The 22,650-nt window shown below is 34.9% G+C and overlaps 1 protein-coding gene across 6 annotated transcripts in view; it reads left to right on the plus strand.

The window, feature by feature from the left end:
• The first annotated feature begins 3,502 nt into the window (after positions 1 to 3,502).
• LOC108371864 (uncharacterized) overlaps positions 3,503 to 22,650 on the plus strand; it is a 34,749-nt gene continuing 15,601 nt past the window's right edge. The window contains exons 1-5 of one of the 6 annotated variants that reach the window (XM_017627478.1): positions 3,503 to 3,888; positions 4,923 to 5,067; positions 12,255 to 12,469; positions 18,089 to 19,205; positions 19,276 to 19,404. In XM_017627478.1, coding sequence (XP_017482967.1) covers positions 5,003 to 5,067; positions 12,255 to 12,469; positions 18,089 to 19,205; positions 19,276 to 19,404 — 1,526 coding nt within the window. In that variant the 5' untranslated portion in view covers positions 3,503 to 3,888; positions 4,923 to 5,002. Of the gene's footprint in view, positions 3,889 to 4,088; positions 4,746 to 4,922; positions 5,068 to 12,254; positions 12,470 to 18,088; positions 19,206 to 19,275; positions 19,405 to 22,650 lie in introns of those variants that run through there. The other 5 variants (XM_017627502.1, XM_017627486.1, XM_017627494.1 and 2 more) reach the window with 5 other exon arrangements.

Consider the following 22,650-nt stretch of genomic DNA (forward strand, 5'->3'; position numbering starts at 1 on the left):
TTCTCACGGGGCTCTGTATTGCTTTCGGCATACAGAGGTGGTACAAGAGCTACCATTGGCCACAGGGCCTACCCAATTTTCTAATTTGAATAAATAACCGATGCTCAACACTCCCGCTTGACGCACACCCCCACAAACTCTTACAGAGTTTAAGCGGCAAAGCCACAGCGCTACAAGCCGTAGGGACTCTGCATGACTTACAACCATGCAGAGGTGGTAACTGATGGTTATCATTGGCCCCGACGCCTACCCAAAACATTTTTGCTTTAATAAATTTTTATGCAAATACATTCATCCTGGTCCTGCCCTCTCACTGAGTTAAATACCGTTCTTTGTTAATCTTACTGTAAACTTTCTGTTGACAATAAGTGAAATAGTGCGAAATTCCATGTTTCTACCTGCATATATGGAGAAGTTATAACAAAGAATTTCATATCTGAACAATCAGTTGTATGGGAGCTATATGTAAAAGTGACCCGATCTTTGTTATTTTAACTGAAAGTATTCTGTTGATAATGGGTGGAAGTATTGCAAAATTTCAAGTTCCTAGCTGCATAAATGGAGGAGTTATAACAAAAATTCTCATAACTGAACTATCAGTTGTATGGGAGAAATATGTTATAGTGACCCGATCTTTGTTATTTTCACTATAAGTATTCTGTTAATAATGAGTGAAAACGGTGCGAATTTCCAGGCTCCTAGCTGCATAAATGGAAAAGTTATGGCAAAAAGTCTCATATCTGAACAATCAGTTGTATGGGAGCTATATGTAAAAGTGACCCGATCTTTGTTATTTTCACTATAAGTATTCTGTTAATAATGAGTGAAAACGGTGCGAATTTCCAGGCTCCTAGCTGCATAAATGGAAAAGTTATGGCAAAAAGTCTCATATCTGAACAATCAGTTGTATGGAGGCTATAGGTTATAGCGACCCGATCTTCGCCATTTCCACTGAAAGTATTTTTTTTTAATAGGTGATAACAATGCAAAATTTCATGTACCTGGCTACTTAAATGGAGGAGTTATAACGAAAAATCTTATATCTGATCAATCACTTGTATGGGAGCTATAGGTTATAGTGACCCGATCTTTGTAATTTTCACTCCAAGTTTTATGTTGATAATGGGTGGAAGCATTGCAAAATTGCATGTTTCTAGCTGCATAAATGGAGAAGTTATAACGAAAAATCTCATATCTGAACAATCAGTTGTGTGGGAGCTATAGTATGTTATAGTGGTCCGATTCTTCCGGTTCCGACAAATGATTAATAAATTATAAGAATACACCCCCCTACCAAATTTCATCCGGATATCTCGAAAACTGAGAGACTAGATTGCATACAAACAGACGGACAGACGGACATGGCTAAATCGACTCAGCTCGACGTTCTGATCATTTAAGTATACATTTTAATAGGTCTATCTCTTCTTATTCTGGTACTTACAAACCTCGGACCAAAGTTATAATACCATTTCATGCTCATGAAAGGTATAAAAACGCTCTCGTGTAAAATTATAATTCTGGCACACACGATAATTTCGCGTTATTTATTTAAATTAATTGTCATTTTGAACTAATTACATCTATTGTGTTTTTTTGTTTTAATATACCACTTATAAGAAAAAAGGCAGGGAAATTCAAAGTCTCCGATAATTACAACAGTTCAAATTCATAATGGAACTCTGCAACTGCCAAACACTGTGTAACAGTAACTTTTCTCCCACATCTGCGTTTAACTGTTATTATGTGTTAGTGCGCTGTTGCTACTCTATCAAAGTCACATTCGCTCCAAATCTTTTATGCAAAAAAATTTGTCGCAGCTGTTATCAATGAGGCATTCGTATACCAATATTTACCATCTCTGATACACATGAGTATATACGCGCAGAACATTTATAAATAAATGGCTATAAGCACGGTTGCCAAATGGGATCAAAACTGGTCCCATAAGTTTTCGTTGGTCCCTTGGACCCTACTTTTGCAAAATAGTCCTTTCTCTAATTCAATAAATATTTAATATTTTCTATTTAATTTTATATTTCTTTTAAATTTTCATAAAAGGTTTGAAAGGTGTTAAAAAGCAGTACTTCTAATTCGTCTTATTTAACACTGAACATTTATTAGCACCGGAAATTATCGATAAGTGCGATTGTGTTTTGTTTGTATTTTGTTTATATTTTAAGCGTGTCTATTAAAATGTATATAGAAACAATTTTCGAATGTACTTTGTATGGGAGAAAATCCGTGACACTGCTAAAAAAATGTCAAAAATCACCGGATTTGGTGTTACTTTTTTGTAGAATATTGAATTTCCTACAATTTTGTCATTTACATCTTTCTGTAGCTCTTGTTATTTACGAGATAGGGGGAAACCAGAGTTTGTAGAGCATTCAATTCTGATGAAACCCTGTCATTGACCAAGATTATACCATAAAATGCCACTGAGCTGTAAAGTTTTGAGGGAAAAAAATCAAAATTTACTTGTATTTTAAAGGAGAAATCTTTGCACGCTTTGGCCCAGCACTTTACATTAATATTAAGGGCTCAAATTTTCAGGGGGAAAAAATTTGTCGCGAAAAAAGCACCCTAATGCACATTAGGTTGAAGTGCTAAAAAAAATTTGCTTAGTTTACTTTAAGTCTCAACAATAAAGGACCATATACCAAATTATGTAGGACTAATACTTTCGCAGATAATTGCAATTTTAGTAAACAAGAATTATTAATGAATGTATTTAATAATTTTTATTTTTTGAGCACATTGAACTTTGATAGACTTGGGCGAGCCTAAGATATTGACAAACAATTGTCATCTTTCTCACAGATTATTTTTAACCGACTTCCAAAAAAGGAGGAGGTTATCAGTTCGTCGAAATTTTTTTTATGTATGTTACCGCATAACTTTGGACCACGTCATCCGATTTCGATAATTCTTTTTGCATCGGAATCTGGTTTAGATCCGATCATTGGATTATGAAATATATATATATATATATATATATACATATATATATTTTTATATATGAGAATTGAACTCGTTTTTTTTTTGCTTAAAAATTACTTGTTAGAATATGATGAACCATTTGTTTGCTATTACCACTCAAAACTCAAAAAAAGCGGATTTTCGGCCCACGCTATTGCACATAGTATGTTTTGAAATCATTTAAATGGTAATAAATATTTGGTCCCTTCTTCGTCCAAATGGCCATTTTTTGATTTATTTTGGAGCCGAATTATTATGTTCAAGTGGCAACAGTGGGTATAAGTAATATCAAGAAATTAAGCTATCCATATGAATTTTTATATGCGGCAAACGACCCTCCTACAAATGGGGAAAATGCTTGCTATAGTTTCAATTAATGCGCGCTCTCTCTCTTTCTCTCACTCTTTGTCTGCATGCATTCTTTGCAATCTCTCATGGCTCCTTTGTATGCTCTTTCAAAAGCTTCATGAGCGCAAATACTAGTAAGCTCACATGAGCTTTGAATACAACATCTAAAAGTATTTCATTTTCTGCAATCAGTATGCAGCGCATAAAAAATGTGAAAGACGTGAAAATAAAAATGTAAAAAAAAAATATTTAAAGAATATTAAATGGTTTTATACATCAATGAAGTGTGTATCTAAATAATAATAATACAAATTTAATATATACATATGGTTCTAAATATAAAAAATATGCATTCAATGTATTCGGTATAACACAGTGCAGTGGAAAAGGACGAAGTTAAAATATGTATGTAGTTCCATAGAGAGAAAAAGTGTCAACGAAATACTCCACGAAACGTCCCATACAGCAGTACTTAGGAGCGCGTTGATTGTCGCACGATTCCTAGCGCTCCCCTTGTGCCAAATATCTTGTTGATGCTATTAATTGATTTATTAATACGTCACTAAAATTAAAGTTAATAAAAATTAATTTTAGAAAATGAAAAATTGCGTTCCTACTGTTTATATTATATGTATGTATGTATGTATGTATGTGCATACATATTTGGTGTGCCAGGAGGCATTCATGTATTTTTCTAAATGAATACAGACATATGTACATTCATACCTACATTCATACCTACATACATATGTACATATAAGCATACGAATCAAAAAATTTCCTATGGTGTTATTAATAGAATTATTTGTGTTTTAAATTGTGATAGTGTTCAACCTGAACGTATTGAAGCGCATAAATTAAATTTTAATTAAAAGTGTAATGAGTATAAACATAGTTTTGACCTAAATCAAACAAAAAGATGCGACTGTGAAAATTGATAGAAGAAAATATCGCAATGTGTATACAAAATTGGATACTGTTTAAAAATGAGAAATGGGACAATGAATGATATGCTCATCATCATGAGGGGATGAAGGTGGCGAAAAAACGACTCTCTTCCCACTGTACATATGTACATATGCATATATGTATGTATGTATGTATAGACACACACATACATATGTACGTATATAACTTTATTGTAGGCATATCTATGGCAAAGACACCGCGTATAAGTTGAAGTACTATATGTATGTATATTTAAGTATCAGTGCATGCGTTTCTTCTGCAGCGGTCCCTGAATATTCGTTGACCTGTTGTACAAGTACAATTTTACTACTTATAGGGGTGGTGGTAATAAGTGATGTGATTGTGCTGTGTGGCAGTAGGTATCAAAGTTAAATGCAACAAAGCAGCAAACTATGTATGTGCACATTATGGAGCTAGTATACAAGCCTACGTACATGTAGATATGTGTATGTACATATTATATACTGCGACAATAAATATCGGATCTGTGAGATAGCGGCTAGACCACAACAATGAATGTTGAATTTGAAGTGCGATGGCATTACTCTGCCATATGCACATACATACATACATATGTACTTAAATAAGCATGTATACGCCAAGTACTTCTTCTTTCTTTACAGCCACCTAATCGCTAAAATAGCATAGACGACTTAATTGAATAAGTAATATAAATTAAAAAAAAAAACAAAAATAAATTAAAATGGGAAACGTTTGCAGTTCTGGTGATAAACGAAAAAACGACAGCATATCAGAGAAATCAGACGAGTAAGTAGATATGTATGTATAAACTTATACATACATACATATGCACATTTATGTAAATATTTACTATCTATATACAAATGTACATACCTATAATAATACTTTTTCCGCCAAACTAATTAAAATAAAAGTTTTTCTCAAATCTATCAAAAATAATTTTAACATTTGCCGCACCAAACTTAGTGTTGCCGTGTACAATTCGATGATGTTAAAAATTTAATTGATTCACCCATATTAAAAAAATTGGTGACAAAATGTTATGTTTCCACCAGGGCCGGATTTAAGCACAGGCTACATAGGCGCCGGCCTATGGGCCCGCGCCATATGAAAAATTAAAAAAAGAAAGGAAAAATTATAAAATAGTGAAAACATTATATATTTAAAATTTTTTAAAAACATAGAATGCACTGCAGGCGATTCAATCAAAGAGATGTTAAGTTCGTTTTTCCTCAATCGAAAGAGATTCACATTGTAGTACAACGTGATTTAAGTACTAAATAGCTGATTTAGTTTAGTAAGCAAAGGAAAATGAGTCGTTTCGTCGAGTCGGCGCCAGGCAAACGGAGTAAGCGTGTCACAGGTGGGTCGCAGTTTCGACAGCCTTGATCTAATGGCGTTTTCGTTTCCACAAAAATTTTGCATTTTTATTGCCTTCTCCTTAGTAATTGTGCGTAAAGAGCCCTAAGAAGGCAACATTTTTCGGTAGAAAAGAAAACGTCATAAGTCAATGTGATTACAAATTTGAGGTGTTACGTTGAGTAACTACATACAGCTTTGTCGTCGATTTGGTGTTCGCTTCTTCTGTCAACACAGTGACTTTGTCAATATAATAAAAGTGTAAATAAAAAACATATTAAAACGGTGGCTGAGAATTTCAGCGCACTTAAAATTTTGTTACCGATACAGGTGAATTAATAAAAGAGCTTTATCGCTTTATGTTCTGTCATACGGCTATCTTATACAACATTTTATATGCAAATTTTCAAATAATGTCAAATCAATATATCAGGGCAATTCTGGCAACTGTCTTTCTACTCACCGCAGTCTTTCGAATAGTATTGTTCCGATACGAGTAACTATAAGTAAATATTCGATACTTTCCTCAAGTATTGAGTACTTTTTGGACTCGAATTCTTCCCGCAAGTACTTAGGTGGGTATCGAGTAGGCGGATAAATTACTACTTGCTTTTCCAAAAATTCTGAATTTCGGTTCTGTTGTGGTTTTGGCAACACGCTAAGTTGGCTAATAAAGAAACTGTCAATTACTGCTTTCCGGTACTAGTCAAACATTAAAATTTTGCAAGATTGATGGCTTCTCTTTTGGTAGGTTTTGACCGAAAGTACTCGAATAAACTTGCAGCAACTTTTTCTGTAAGTTTTGGTCGGAGAGTTTCTGTTTTTCTTCACATGACAAAAGTATTTACAATGTGTTCGATATGAGTAAGTATCGAGTATGTACTTCTCTCCGATACATTTGTAGCATCGATAATATTCTTCAATATTTTTAAAGAGTACAGGTATCAAGTACATGTTGTTATCGGGACAACACTACTTTCGAAAGGCAAAAGTCCTTCGTAAGCCAATTGTCAATTCTGGAAACTATCTTGACAGCTCTTTACTGTCTTTCGAAAGACTAATTAAAAGATCTGTTAACGTTATGCTGTACGCCTTTTAGCAAATTTTTTTTTTTATTAAATTAAATATATAAAATATGTATATGTATATGTTTTTCTTTTTAAAATAATAAAAATTTTGAATTTAATTGAATTAAAATTTTCAAACAGGTGACAAACTTCCTCAAAAAATATTTAGAAATTATGCTATATTAAAATACTTTATTTTGACACACATGTCGTAATATTTCATTTATATTATCATAGATATGAATTGATTAAAATTCTTCAAACAGGTGGCAAACCCGTTTAGAAATATTTTCCAAATTAAGCTTTCTAAACCACGTTATTTTGACGCCCATATTACATCATTTCATTTACTTTATCATTTTAATTGGATTAAATTTTTAAACAGTTAGCCACCCTCTTCAAAAATGTTGTGGAAATTAATCTTTCTAACGCTACTTAAGTTCATTATGTCATCAATTGAATTTGATTGAAGTCGGTAAAAAAAAAGAAAACTAAATTTCAAATAAGGAGGATCAAAACCCATTGTAGAGCTATGTTTCCATTAAATTTTTTGTTCATAATTGCCAGTAGAATACGCCTGTCGCCGAAACAAAGTATAGAACAAATTTTTACATATATATCGGCAAATATGAGCGTTTGTACGTTTATTTTAACTTTTTTGTCGGCAAAATTATTATAATTTAAAATATTTTTGTGGTATAAGGGAATGTTTAAAGCTGTACTTCTTGCCGCCCAAAGAAATTTGCCCGGGTTCAACAAAGAACGCCAGGTTTTTCTCTTCTGTGCCATCTAACGCCAATTCGCAATGCCAAGTGAAGCTAAGTCCATCTCCACTTGGCCTTTCTTTCGCAGTGGGGGCCTCCCTCTTCCTCTGCTACCACCAGCGGGTTCCGATTTGAATACTTTCAGAAATGGTGCGTCGGTATCCATTCGAACGACATCGCCAAGCCAGCGGAGCCGCTGTGTTTTAATTTGCTGCATTATGTGTCCATGCCGTTGTAAGGCTCTTACAGCGCTTCGTTCCATCGTCTGCAGTACGCGCCGTCGCCAATGCGTAAAGACCTGTAAATCTGCCGCAAAATGTTTCTCTAGAATACTCCAAGAGCCGCCTCATCGGATGTTGTCATTGTCCATGCTACTGCGCCATATACCAGAACAAGCGCGACGAGTGACTTTACTCCTGAATTTCCTACTTATTCCAAAGTAGCACTTGTTGCCAAGAATTATTCTGCGTTGGATCCATGAACGAAAGACACAAGATCACGTAAGAACAAGAGAGTGAAAAAAGTCGATTTTTTTTAGCGGGTTCTACGCCATCTTGTTTCACTGGAAAACGAGCGAAAAGTAAACAAAGCAAAGAAAACAACGAAAACCAAAATTAGCCAAAATTATTGTCAGCCACTTTAAACGCACAATTTAGGTAAAATGATGCAACAAAATGCTTTAAAATGTGTTGTCATGTTGAATTAACTCTTCTTTACTTGAATAAAAGTGTAAAATAGTGGTGCTAGTGATGTAAACAAACGCTCAGCTGACGAACCCGCTTTCGCAAACTTTTTTCTCAAAACCAGTTACAAATACAACGTCGCGTTCTTACGTGATCTTGTATTTTTGGTTCATGCGTTGGATTTCGATGCTGACATTATTATCGGTGTTATAGGCGGCATACACGGTGCGTCTGACTCGCGAGTCATTTGTGTACGTGTTGACTCGCCTTCGACTACACACAGTTGAATAATTCAGAGTCATGACGGGAGTCATGTTGGTGTAACTAACACAAATTTATTTTCACAAACACATCCAAACCGACTCACGAGTCAGACGCACTGTGTATGCCGCCTATTAATTCTCTTTCCGCTTTGCTTCCTTACCCAACTTGGAAAAGGTAGAACGCAGTAAGCAATTGCACGCTCTTGTATAAAACTTATCCTGAGCGGTTCAGTTCTGCAGCGCTTATTATCTTCTCCAACATCAGATTAAACAAATCACATGAAAGGGAGTCGCCCTGTCTGAAACCCCGTTTGGTAGCAAACGGCTCTGAAACCTTTCCCAATTCTGACGGAGCTGGTGGTATTGCTCAACGTAATTTTTCTCGGCCGTATCAGTTTCGCGGGGATGCCAAATTCAGATATCGCGGCGTATAGCCAACTCTTTTTAGTGCTGTCGAAAGCGGCCTTGAAGTCGGTAAATAGGTGGTGAGTGCCGATCCTTTTCTCGCGGTTTTTTCCAAGATTTTTCGTATTGTGAATACCTGGTCTGTGGTGGATTTGCCAGGTCTGCCAGCGGCGTTGTTGCTTTTCAAGCACGCTATTGCTATTCGTACCTCTTCATAGTCAGGTCTAGAGCTGGAATACTATCGATGAGCGTGGCCATCGATAGCTTCGATAGTCGATAGTCACAACCATCGCTACTGTAAGAATGTAACCCTGTTTATGCTACATCATGCGCCGTTGTACCATACAGACAGCTACATGTTGTGAAACTGTACGACTGATGACAACAGCACCGGGCTGTCACTTCAATAAAGTTGTTGTTGTCTGTTTCATCAACGTTTGAGAAGGTAAGTACAGCAAACTACAATTTAAAATAACGAATACACTAAAGCAAATTACAACCAATTTTGAGAGCGTTTCATTTTCGTTTACAACTTTAACTTTATTGAAAATGAGATCAAAATTGCTAAAATATGCCCATATTTTTGTTAAGGGACAAAATTTTCTCAACGATTTTTGGCTTCAAACAGCATCTGTGCTCTGAAATTATTTGCCCTGCTTTGCTAAATGTCCATTCCGACTCATAAGATGAAGCAGGTACCGCCGGCTTTTACCCTCTGAATACAAAACCAGCGATGTTTTCGATAGTCAAAAGCCATCGATAGTTTTCCAACTCTAGTCAGGTGTTTAACCCTGGAAGTACATTCTCATTTTTGTGCTCGTAAACACACGTTGTCAACTCATCGATTCAACGAAGAATGTACGTTTAGGGTTAAACATCGACTCCGTCATCATTGACTGGGGGCTTGGGTTCGTCTTTTCCACAGGTTTCAGAGCTGCTACCATTCAGTAGGTTAGAAAAGTGTTCCCTCCACAATTTAAGTACGTTCTGGACATCGGTCACTAGGTCGCCATTGTTGTTCTTACAGGAGTGCGCCCTGGTTTTCACTTCTTATTGCGGCAAATAACGGTCCCTCATAGCTCGCGTTGCGCTCGATCGTAGCGCACAGCGGTCTGAATAGGGAATCTAACGGGACAAAACTATTTGGACAGGATCGCGTTGATGGATTTGTACAATACTTCATATCCACTAGCTTATGGGACCACTGATTACATATCTTGAGTCAGGTTTTAAAAGTCCAATATGGCGGACAATTTTTTCAAAATTTATTGAATTCGATCAAAACTTGTTACTCGAGGGTTTTTGCAGTCGCTAATTATGAATCTGATCATGAATTTTTAAGATTCAAAATGAGGACTCATTTTTTAACAAAATTGTATAATGAATGCAAAAGAAATTTATATTATTAAGAAAGTAAAAGTTAGTACCTTTAATTTGATGTACATATTTTATTATGATCTGCTGTTGAATTTTAAGAACTTAGTGGTAGTGATAGAAGTTCGGCACAAATATCCCACGATATTTCACATTTTCCGCGTCTTGTTCCGCGTCTGGCAACACCGACATTGTTGACTACGAAAAATCAGTTGTTTATGGTTATGATACCTGCAATAGGTGATAGTTAATGTGGTTACGGTTATGAAAATGGCTATGGCGTTACGGTATGTCACTACTAATTTAACCTTACCTTCGAAAAATAAACAAATCACCTCCGAATTCAGGGTGAGCGCTAGTTTACTCCAAGTTGATACTTACAACAAGCTCTTTAAAAATAAGGTAAAAATGGGCATGGCACCGTCCACTAAGAACTACGATTACATTTTGAATACTTAGGATTGCGATTACTGTAATTGTAATCCAGAAAATTATTAGCATTCCGATTACTGTAATTGTAATTGTGAAATGCTTGGTTGCGACTACTTCCCAGTGGGAACATTTAATGTATAGTTATCGAAAAAATAATCAGTAAAACAACCCTTTTCACATTCGAAAATGCATTTTTTCCCCCAGGGCGATGTCCTAAGAAAAGTGGGGCATTCAATTTTGCATAACCTAGTATCGAGAAATGAATGTGTTTTAATATGAAATTTTTGGAACTTTTTGAATACATTAGAATGCTGATTCCATAGTTAGTAGTAATATAATCGTGAACCCATAAGAAATACATTACATCATTTATCACACATGTAATGCATTACTACTTTTCCGACTGGGTTTATATGTAATCATTCAAATTTAACAACTATGACTAATGCAATCGCAATCGTACTTTTTATGAATACGATGACAGTAATCGTACTAAAGATTTTAGGATTATAATTATAGTAATCGTTATCATGAAAATTCCGATTACAGTAGTTGTAACCGTTAAATTTTTAAGATTGCAGTCGCAGTCATGCATTTCATGATTACCATTACAGTAATCGAGAAATTACTTTTTCTTAAAGCAAATATTGTTTTTTACCAAAACGGTTCTATGTTATGATTTCGCGGCTTTTTTTATTGGCTGTAATATTCAGTATTACTTCGACTTTAACTCAATTTTACATACTTTTCGGTGAAAGAGATCCTCTAAAGGATATCTTTGAATGGCAAACAACATTTTCTTGATTACGATTACTTTAATCGCAATCGTAATATTTTTAGGATTACAATTAAAGTGTTCGTAATCGTAAGTGTTATGATCACAATTATTGTCATTGTATAGAGTAAGTAAATAAAGAGACATTGCGGGAAAACATGCTGCACATAAAAAAATTTTTATGAGTTATTTGCATTGACCTGTGCCATCTGTCATTCAATAGTACGAAATGCATAAAATGCACGCACATAATTTTTCTATTGCTTTGTCGCTTCCAGCACCCTTTCGGCTCTTGGGCATGCATACATATGTTTCCAAAATGATGACGAAGTAATTTGTATCAGAAACCTTTTATACCCATTTATAATTACCAAGTAAATATACTTGCCACAGTGCCAGATTTAGTATCTATGGGCCCATAGGCTCTTTCTGTGGTGCGGGCCACCGGGGTGTACTAAGACAAACGCGGCAACGGAAATTCTCCAGATTTTAGTTTTTTTTTAAGTTGTAAATATAACTAAAGCTTGCTGGTAAAAATTACGATTAGGTTTTTCTATAAAATCTAAAAATACATGCTTTGTAAATTTTAAACCACGTTATTCTTTTTTGTTTTGCATAGTAGGATCTGTATTGAACGAAAAAAAAAACTTTAATAACTTTTCACTACGTACAGTGCCGAACAAAATATTGACACAGATAAGCTTTTTATTCTAATTGAATAAACAATATTTTTGAGTAGCAGGACAATTCCAAAAGGCTAATTTTCCTGTGTATTTTTTGGACCATCCTAATATACATACAATATGTCGCATACATGTGATAAATAACATTATGTTCAACTATTTTTGCAGTTCCTCGCCGTATCAAGAAGCCAATAAAAAAGAAATTCAATTAGAATCGGTTGGGAATAATAGTGAAAAGCTAGCGCCTTTGGCCGATCCAGAGCCAGTGCCACCAGATGTATCACTAGCAGCAACAACAACAACTTCGCACAATGGAGCAGCACCACAAACACCCAACGAAGCCAATAAGGATTCTCACAAAGGCAGTCGATGTGTGGAGAAGGGTAGGTGTATAATCACTATGAGACACTCCTCATATGCCCATACGTACATACTAGAGACGTCTCGAATGTCATATTTTTCACATTCGCGAATACGAATGTTAGGAATAACATCAATACAGTGTTTCAATCTAGTAGTTAAAGTTCAAAAGGGGCATATTATATTTAAAAAATAAAGTAATTGTGCTGCCCTTTTTCTCACTTGGCGATTTCTTAGAGGCTCGTATATATGGCCGGCTGCACTGAGCAATTGCTCACGTGGAACGCTGGCGGGCGGATCGCTCAAATATTTGCGGGACAGATCTGTCAATTTATCGAATTTTAGTTTAGTTTTCCACCAATTGAGAGGATTTTCAAGGAGATGAGTTCGTTTTTCTTTAAGATAGGCCTTCAATTGAGCTTTAATTTCACATTTTTTAATGCCTCCAGATTCTACATCCGAGCTTTCGCTTTCGCTGGAGGAATCGAAAATTATTTCTAGGTTGTTTATAAGGCTTTTAGCAGTACTTGTTGAAGGCCCGTCAATGCTGCTTGATATACTACTTAACCGTTTAGCGCTTAAAGCTAAAAGCTGGTTATTGTCCACATCCTGGTTAGACAGACCTATAGCCTATTTCCGCCAGAGGCTTAACTGCAGTTAAGAGCTCAGATAAGCTCCGAGAATTTCAACATGGAATGAGCGGCAAGGTTTATTTTTTAGTGTTTCCTTTTCTCCTTTCGGTTGCTTGTACTTTTTAGAAGAAATTACCCCCTTCGAGTTGTAATCTCCTTGTTCCAATAGGAATAAACTGCAGTTAAGACTTAGTGGAAATGAACTATTAGAGCCATTTCAACATTATTAGAGTGGACCCTCTGCCCATGTACACATTCGCATTCGCAAAACATTCGCGAATATTTGAACGAACATTTGATGCGAATATGTAAAATGAGAATGTGAATGCAAATATTCGCAACATCCCTGGCACATACCAGGGTTGTTGCGAATATTTTTCCGAAATAAAAGTCCTTTCCGTTTAATAAACAAACCGCCTGTCCAAATTAAACAAATTTGGTATCATATGAAAGAGGACTGAAATAGCTTTTAAACAGAAATAGCGAACGACCTCTATTTATATTTTTTTATAATTTAAGATGTGTTTTATGATAAGTAGTTAACACTTTTTATTGAAATATTTTTCAATATGTTTTCTTCGTTTAGACATTTCAGTTTTAAAGCTATTTAAATCCTCTTTCATTTGATACCAAACTTGTTTAATTTGGATAAGCCGTTTGTTTATTATCCGGAAAGAACTTTTATTTCGGAATAATATTCGCAACAACCCTGGTACATACATACAATATACATACGTACAAATATATACCTTTATATAGTTTATTATTTTTATAACTATACAGATTTGTTTTTTGATGTATGTATTTACGTTAGTTTATCGCATGTTTATTTAGTAAAAAAAATCAATTTGTTTTTTAACTAATCGTAAAATTTGCTAGTTTGAAGAATTCCAGCAAAATTAATTTTGATCACGTTGGAGATGCTTCCATTTTCATAAAGAAAATTTTACACTCATAATGTGTATTTACCGGCAAATTACTTCTGAAGACAATCTATAAACAAAAGATATTATCATAAAATTTGTTTCCATAAATTAGGAATCAAAAAATTGTCTATCCTATTCCCACCCTACAAATATTTGGGATATGTATATCTTATATTTCTTTTTGAAGGGAACTAGTTCCCTACATTTCTTGGCGTTGTATCTTTCCAAAACCCCGAAAGGCAGGCCTTTGGGAAACAAGGCAGTTAGAGCATGGGTTGATTATTAATAATATGCAATTCGGAAGGACGAGAGATTATATGGTAGATAATGTAAACTCTAGCGGTAGCATGCAAGCCCTATTCCCATCTAGAAGAGAATGAAAAAGAGATCGAATGGCCGATTAAGAGGCTATCTCTTTATACATCGAAGGATGGTTTTGTCTCTACGATTGGAAAATTATACAAGTATCTTCCAAGCTGAAGTTTTAGGTACAAATTCTTTGGATGAGACCCTCCCAGTAAAAATTGTCACGTTGTAAGTTAATTTGTTAAACCACATAAGTAGTTTCTTTTTTTTTTGTTTTTTTTTTAGATTGGCGCTTACACATATGTTAGGGTTTGGCCGAGCTTCTCCTCCGATTTGTGGCGTGCGCCTTGATAGTGTCACACAAAGCGGAGGGACCTACAGTTTTACGCCGACTCCGAACGGCGATTGTATTTTTATGAGAAGCTGTTTTTCATGGCAGAAATGCACTCAAAGGTTTGCCATTGCCTGCCGAGGGACGACCGCTGTTAAGAGAAAACCTTTTTTCTATATTTTTTGCGAAGTTGCTTTGACCAGGGTTTGAACCCAGGTGCTGATGAGTGAAAGCGCGCACTGCTTGCCACTACACCACAGCGGCCGACATATGTAGTTACCCAACACTATTAGCAATAATGCGTGCATTTTAGTTAAATATCTCATAAATTTTATATTCAAGATCAGAGGTTTATACCAGGGATGGGTAAGGACGAGGCCGAAAAGAGCCCCATGTAAATTCTAAATTCTACAAAGAGCCACACAAAGACAACAAAAACAAAAATTTAATTTTTATTAGAAATGAAAAACATTAATTTTATTATTATTCTAATGTACGTAAGATCCCTTTGGCCAAATTTTCGAAAAGCTGGTTTTACGTCAACGGATATTACAAATCTGGTACTGGTTGCCAGAATACAAGCAATGGCAAAGCTTTATGTTGCATTTCCAGTGCCTTATCTTTTCTTAATTCCAAAACTACAACTCTCCTTCGCTTTTCTTAAAAATGAGTATTTCGCATATTGTAATTACAGTCTCAATTATGTTACATAAAAATGGGTTTATAAAGTATGCAAACGTACATTTAAATAATTTCAAATCGGCAAATCTTCCTCTTTGACAAGTGCAATATGGTTTTGGATAAAATATTCTTTTTTTAAGATCATGTTTAGAAACAAGAAAAGAAATATGTATTTTGAAAAGTAAAAAAGATCCAAAATGTTCTGAGAAAATAGAAAGCAAAAAGAGCCGCACTTTGCTAAGCAAAGGGCCGCATTTAGCTGAAAGAGCCGTGTTTGCCCACCGTTGGTTTATACATATTTATAATGAAATAACAATTTAATTTTGATAAGATATTTATTAATAAAATTCTCGGAGCTTTCTGTTCCGCAAAAGAATCTATAACATTATCGAAGTTTAAAGATAGAGACATAGATTTTTCAATAGACAGAATAGCAAAGTTACGTAGTCTGTCTTGTCCCATGGAGTTTCTCAAATAGGTTTTTTATTAATTTTAGTTTCGAAAATGATGGTTAACCACTAGCTGTAGGCACAGGAATCGGAACAAATATCATTAATGCAGTACATACTTCAGGAGAGCAGGACGACATAAAATAAAGTATATGTACTATATGGGCATTTCCAACGGTCGCGAAACGTACTTTCGTACGCTTTTGAAGTTCAAAAACAAGGAAAACATACATTTTTATTAATTTTTTTTTATGTTTCGATAGCATTGTGCTAGATACATATATCTTTGGTGCAAAGGGGATGATCTTCCGATTTTTCAATATGTTATCAACAAACGCGAACGTACGAATAATGGCTGCTTTTGGCTGCAAATGGAAAAATGCAAGAAACTGCGAAATGGAACAGAATATTCTAACAATATATTCTGATATTGAGGCGGCGCTATTGGCAATATGTAGCATATCCGCGCTCAGTGAACTACAGGCCCTCTTATCTGGGTATCTGGACATACGTAGGAACATCCCAAGCACTGAGAAGGCTGATGATATGGATGAATTAGAGGCGATTGAACATGGTTGCTTACTTGGTATAAGCCCTAGAGAAAATATTTCTGCACAACACAGATATTTGAAATATGATAGGGACATCTGGCCTTTAGGACCGTATATTCTTGCCCCTATACCTTCGTCAGCTTTTGATCTGATAGCGACTATATGTAGAAGACAAACGTATGTATGTACATATATTGAACTCTGACGTAAGTTCTTTCAATAGTCATGACCTCTGATTTTTCAAAAACTGTGATAGTTTCGGCATGTATGTATGTTTTCGGTATAGTTACGGTGACCATCCATCCTTTATTTTAAAGGACAGTCCTTTATTTTATTCAAAATAAAGGACGCCTTTTGTCCTCTATTTCTTAAACTGTTCCTTAAATCAACTCTGCATTTTTCTGAGGTAAATTTTTAAACACAGAATATGAAAAATAAAAATGTCCCTTTTAAATGTAAAGAAAATCTTCGCCAGTTTGTTTCGCACCCAACTTAAGGATTTCTATTTAATCAGTAATCTTTGTACAATCTATTAAGCGCAGGGAAAGTTGTGTCCAGGATCGTGTTGCACGCTGAGTTTCCATTCCAATGAATGTGAACAATAAACCCCCTGTTGCACAGTGGTTCCTGGAGCCTTCATTTGTCACTTAATTTGATTAACTTCTTTTATGAAAGCTTACAATATTTGCAAGCGATCGGTTTGGCCTAATTTGTGAATTATTATTTGATTAAAATAAATTTTTTGGTGTAAAATGCAAAAAAGTGGCAATTTAAAAAAAATTTATTCTCCTGTTCCAGTTATTAAATGTTACATAACAAAAACTAGTTGAAAACAATTGTATGGTTCTTTTAAAACGAAAAAATTACACAAAAAAAGAATGTTTGAAATGTTATAAAAAATGTTCACCAAAGTAAATATATTTTTTTTATTGGTTTTTAGTAAGAATTGGCTGAAAAATCAAGGCCCCGAAGAATTATGAATATTAAATTCCAATTTTGTACCTCTGTGTGCTGGCTTTGGCGTGCAGTATGAATTATGGTAAACGCGTTTTGGCAGCAAAGGATGGCGAAGTCCTTGAAAAGGATTTGGCTTCATTTTTCGAAATCGGTTAATTAACTGGTAAATATTTGAGTTGAGTTACGATATGGGAAAGTACTTTTATCATACAAGCTGTATGTATGTATTCCCAAATCATTTTGAAAAAAATGTCCTTTATTTTACGTTGGTTAATATGGTCACCGTAGGTATAGTATTACATGTATTGTAGAGTATACACATAAAAGGTTTAAGAGCTTAAATACTATTAGCGGTGTAAGCGATTTTCATCACCGTCTAGGCATAGGATAGGGTTCGCGAATTGTAGGAAGTTTTGAAAGCATCATCACGCAAATGTCTCGGGCTAGAAAGCGTTTCATCCTCACTTGGCTAATGGCCTAGCATTATTTGGTTAAGGGGAGAAAAGGGGGAAAAATAAATTAATATTGATTGCATAAGAAGCAAGGGCAAAGATATGCGGATATTCAGAGATCGTCATCCCAGAAGTCCTCGCAGTTTATGAAGAAGTACTTATAGATTTTAGCCCATATTTTAAAAGACTTCAATTCGGTAGGCTATAGGAGCTGTGGCTGGAAAATAAATTGTATTGAGAGGCAAATGTAATTGAGGAAGTAGTCTAAAAGAAGCTACCATCATATACATATATACGTACACATACATTCACATATGTCAACATTTAAACCTTCTTACATCTTCATATAATTTGAAGACTCTGAAACAACCACACCACTGGGCTTGAATGCTCCTTCCGATATTTCGAATCAAAAATCTGCACCCAACAACTTGGCTATTCTTCAAGGCAAACCTCCACCTGGACGCAAAATAGAAAGAGATAAAAAAATTGTGATCTACATTTTGGCGAATAATAGTCCCGAGTACAAGAAGCACAAGCGTGCTGTACATAGCCTCTTTAAGCAGTTCGCTACGAAATGTCAAAGTAAAGGTTTTGATTTCTTAATCTCCGATGTACATGAAAATGATGTAGGGGCAAAGAAAGACTTTAATAAATTACTCGAAGTCAGGCGCTGGACGCAAAGCCCACAGGAAGCACAAGGCGGACACGAAGAAGCCGCAAATTGTCTATCGGAAATCTCCAGACATACCTCTACTGCGTACATTATACCGGTACTATTTTTGGGATCAACACTCGGTACGCCTATGTTGCCATTGACAATTGAAAGTCAAGACTTTACTTCTGTTTTAAGCGTTGCAAATGAGGAGGAGAAAGTACTTTTAGAAAAATGGTATACGATCGACAACTCATATCAACCGATGTGTCACCGCTTGTACACCCAACAAATCGATACTTACTCAACCGAAGTGGATGGCGAATTGAATCACTTGTTGGAAGTGTTGCTGCGTCTCTTTTCCGATGATTTAAAAGACTCGTATTTAACAACAGTGGTTGAGCAGGAGATCAACAACACCGTACTTATAAGCCAAGAGCACGCCAAACGTTGTATTTGGATACAAACTGGTGCGCAATACACAAAACTACCAGAAAATGCCTCGCAATTGGATGCCGAAGTTTTGAGACGTATAACAAATGTTTATGCCGAGCTGAAAATGCATTTGTCTGAGAAAAATCTAATAAGAATTCTACCCACTATGAATGTACTGGACGAAGAGCTGACTGCGGTGATCGACAACTTGCTGGATAAATCGATCACATCCATTTTCGAGGAACATCAAAATAAAAATAGTATACCCTACAATACAAATGGGGTAGACAAGGTACTCTTAGAAGAAGTACATCTAATTGCACACTATTCCAAAATATTGGCGCAGAATTCTGCTAATTTTGACATTATGAATGATGTGAAGAGGTAGGTAGTAGTATTCTTTTAATTAAAACGGTATGCCCTCGTTTAACTGTTCTGCTGTTGTTTTTTTCAGATACCTTAAGGATAATACACAATGGCCATTAGTAATATCTGGCGCCAGCGGTTGTGGGAAGAGTGTGCTAGCATCCAAAATTATGGAAAACGTTCATCGGTGGAAACCTGATGCTAATTTGATATTAAGGTAAGCATTGGCGATCTAAACTGCGGTTTTTTTTTAAATAAATACAACTCGATCTAAAATATTGCGTAAACTTTGGTTTACAGTTTTTAGAAGCATACGCGCATGTGCTCTAAATATTTTATTAACTTTCCCTCAGCTAAAACTTCGAGAATATATGAATTTTAGGAGTAATTTTTTGAGGATCCACCAATCCTCAGTCATATTTAGAAATTTGGTAGAACAGTTCTCTTGAAATAATCTAATGCCTTCACATCATTGTTCACTTTTTTGCGCTATATAAAAGGTCGAGTATGATGAGAGATTTGTCGAGCGTGATTTTTGTTCGTCAAGAGAGGCTTTTGCTTTACATTTGCCCACCGAGACCAAGGTAGCAGCTGTTGACAAGAGTTCTTCTCCACTTGTTCTCTAGATTGACATTATTGGTGATATTTATGCTAGATCCTAGGTCGACAAAGTCCTTCACTAGTTCAAAGTTATGGAACATTTTCTCAATCTTACACCGCTTCATATGTGGCAATACAAGAGGAAGCAGCAACTCAAGCACTCATGCTACATAAGAAAAGTAAAGCCACAGCGCTAGAAGCCGTATTGGCCCCGATGCCTACCCAAAATATTTTTGCTTGAATAAATTTGTGTGTGAATAAATTCATCCTAGTCCTGCCCTCTAAGCGCCAAATATTTATTCATATTTTTTTTAGGTATATGGGCATTTCCACCAGAAGGCCCCCAGATAAAATATTGAAAGTTGATACAACTACATTATTTTAGCATATTTTCAAGGAGAAATAATCAAATTTCAGCGCCCAGTTTCTCATTTGGATATATCTATTGTATGTTTTGGTTTGACAAAAGTTTTTAAAGACACATTATGCATTGACTTTTGCTCTTTTAAATCTTTATGAGGGTACAGATAGTATAAAATGCATAAAAAACTATGCCATATCTAACCTATGTATTAATAATTAGTGTTATAAATTTGTGTCTAAAGTGACGAACCTTGGTTTTGTAATCAACTCTAGTCTTTCCTGTGATGATCACGTAAACTTCATAATAAGTAAAGTATTTATCACTCTACGTAATTTATGAATGTCTGCATCCTTTACGCCGGTCGACATCATGAGAAAACTTGGCATACAACTGATTTTACCAATATTCTGTTATCCTGAATGTTTCTCCAGCAAACTTAGTTCTCAATCTTCCCATAAAATTTAAGTAGTTTTCAATCACGTAACACGTTATGTATTTGGTTTGGCTAAATTTGATCACATTTGCAGTTGGAGATCTTACCTATTCAGCTGTGAGATATCTGAGTACATACTTAAAAGCAAGGAATTGTATTTTTCTATTCCGTTTAATGTCGGATAAGCTGCCTAGCTGTCTGTATATTAAGCTAGCCTTTTTAAAATCTTCCCATAGAAGCGACTTAATTTTACCTAGCTATAATTATCTTAACTCTGCAAGACTATTTTTGGTCAACGCCACGCGTTTATGGAATTCTATTCCAGCTGCTACTCGCTGCAGCTTAAGCAAGGGCAACTTTAGGAATGTGTCGTTTTCGTACTTTCGTCAATACGTTTTTGTGCTCTGAGTTTCGCTATCTGCTAGAATTATCATATGTGTACGCATGATAAAAAAATAGGAAGGTAGAACCGCTGAGAGGAATTTTTCAAATTCTTGACGTTTGCAAACAATTTAATTTTAAAATTCTACACACAAACTCACACACACATTCTCATTTTCAATCTCAAACAACAACAACTTTGAACAATTCCTTTTTTTACTCTCAATTTTATATGATTTTAAAATGTTGGCAAACTTCAAAAAAAAAATCATGGCCGACGAATTGAGAGAACGGTTTTACCATGATAAAAACATTACAAGGTAAAATCATTGAGAGGTAGTCTGACGTTAGCCAACAATATAATTTTAAAATTCGAGCTCAGGCTCACACACACATTCTCATTTTTAATCCCAAACAACAACAATTGTGAACAACTTCATTTTTTTATTTTCAATTTTATATGATTTTAAAATGTTTGCAAACGTCAGAAAAAAATCATGGCCGACGAATTGAGAGAATGGTTTTACCTTCTAATGTTTTTATCATGTGTAAACGTATGTATCTACACTTGTTTACGTTTCTCTCGTTGTGTTTTTACTTAGGTAATAACGCTAGTTTTTAGTCTTAGCATTAGTTGCATTTTTCTTTTTCTTTTATTTTTATTTTCTATCTTTAATTCTTTTTTTTTATATCGAAATATATATCATTATATGGGTGTCATACAAAAAAGGTTTAAGAAGGTAATAGCTTGAAAATGTTTTGAAGAGGTCTGCCACCTAAATACTAAAGTTATATTTGAAATATAATAAATACGGGTTCCAAACGAAAGAGTGTTAAGTTTCAACATTTGGAATGTTTCAAGAGGGTTGCCATGTGTTTAAAACGGTACATCAAGTTACTTAAGAAGTTGGACGAATATCAATTTTAATTAAGGAAATTAGATAATTGGAATACATACATATGTATCACAATATGGGTGTCATATGAAAAAGGTTTAAGAAGGTTTTAGTTTAAAAATATATGAAGAGGGTTACCACCTGTTCTAAGTCTAAGTCTAAATTAGTTAAATAATACATAGGTTATCGAAACATTACAACATAGAAAATAGTCAAACCAAATAGTGTGTAAGAAATTTGTAGTCTGAACATTCAGAGTTTTTAGAGAGTTGCCATGTGTTTAAGAAAAGGCTTAGTGCCGGTATTACAATGCATTTTTAAGTTTAACTTACGTCTAGCCTAAGATTTCACCGAGCACTTTTTCACCAAAAACTTAAGTGCAACTATTTTCAACAGCTGATTACACCGTGCGGCAGTAAATTGTTGTTTTTAAGATTTTGCGTTTCACCGAGAACTTTTTCACCAAAAACTTAAGTGCAACTTAAGGTCTGCTTATATTTCAAACAGCTGATTACACCGTGCGACAGTAAATTTTACACACACAAAATTTTATATATTCCGGGAAACCATGGGATTTTTTTAAAAACTTTGAAATTTTAAAAATATAATTGCTTCAAAAAATTATATAAAAAATTCAGGGGAATGTAGAATGACTGTCAAATTAAAGAGAAAATTCTGTAGAACTAAGCCCGATTACATTTTTTGGTGCATAGCGACGAGTAGGTGTTGAAAATGTATTTTTCATATTTTATCATTAAATACCCTTGAAATTTTACCATAATTATTTTC

The sequence above is a fragment of the Rhagoletis zephyria genome, unplaced genomic scaffold (assembly GCF_001687245.7).
Source record: "Rhagoletis zephyria isolate East Lansing unplaced genomic scaffold, Rhagoletis_zephyria_1.1 Rzeph_scaffold_00072, whole genome shotgun sequence".
In the NCBI taxonomy this organism is placed as follows: domain Eukaryota; kingdom Metazoa; phylum Arthropoda; class Insecta; order Diptera; family Tephritidae; genus Rhagoletis; species Rhagoletis zephyria.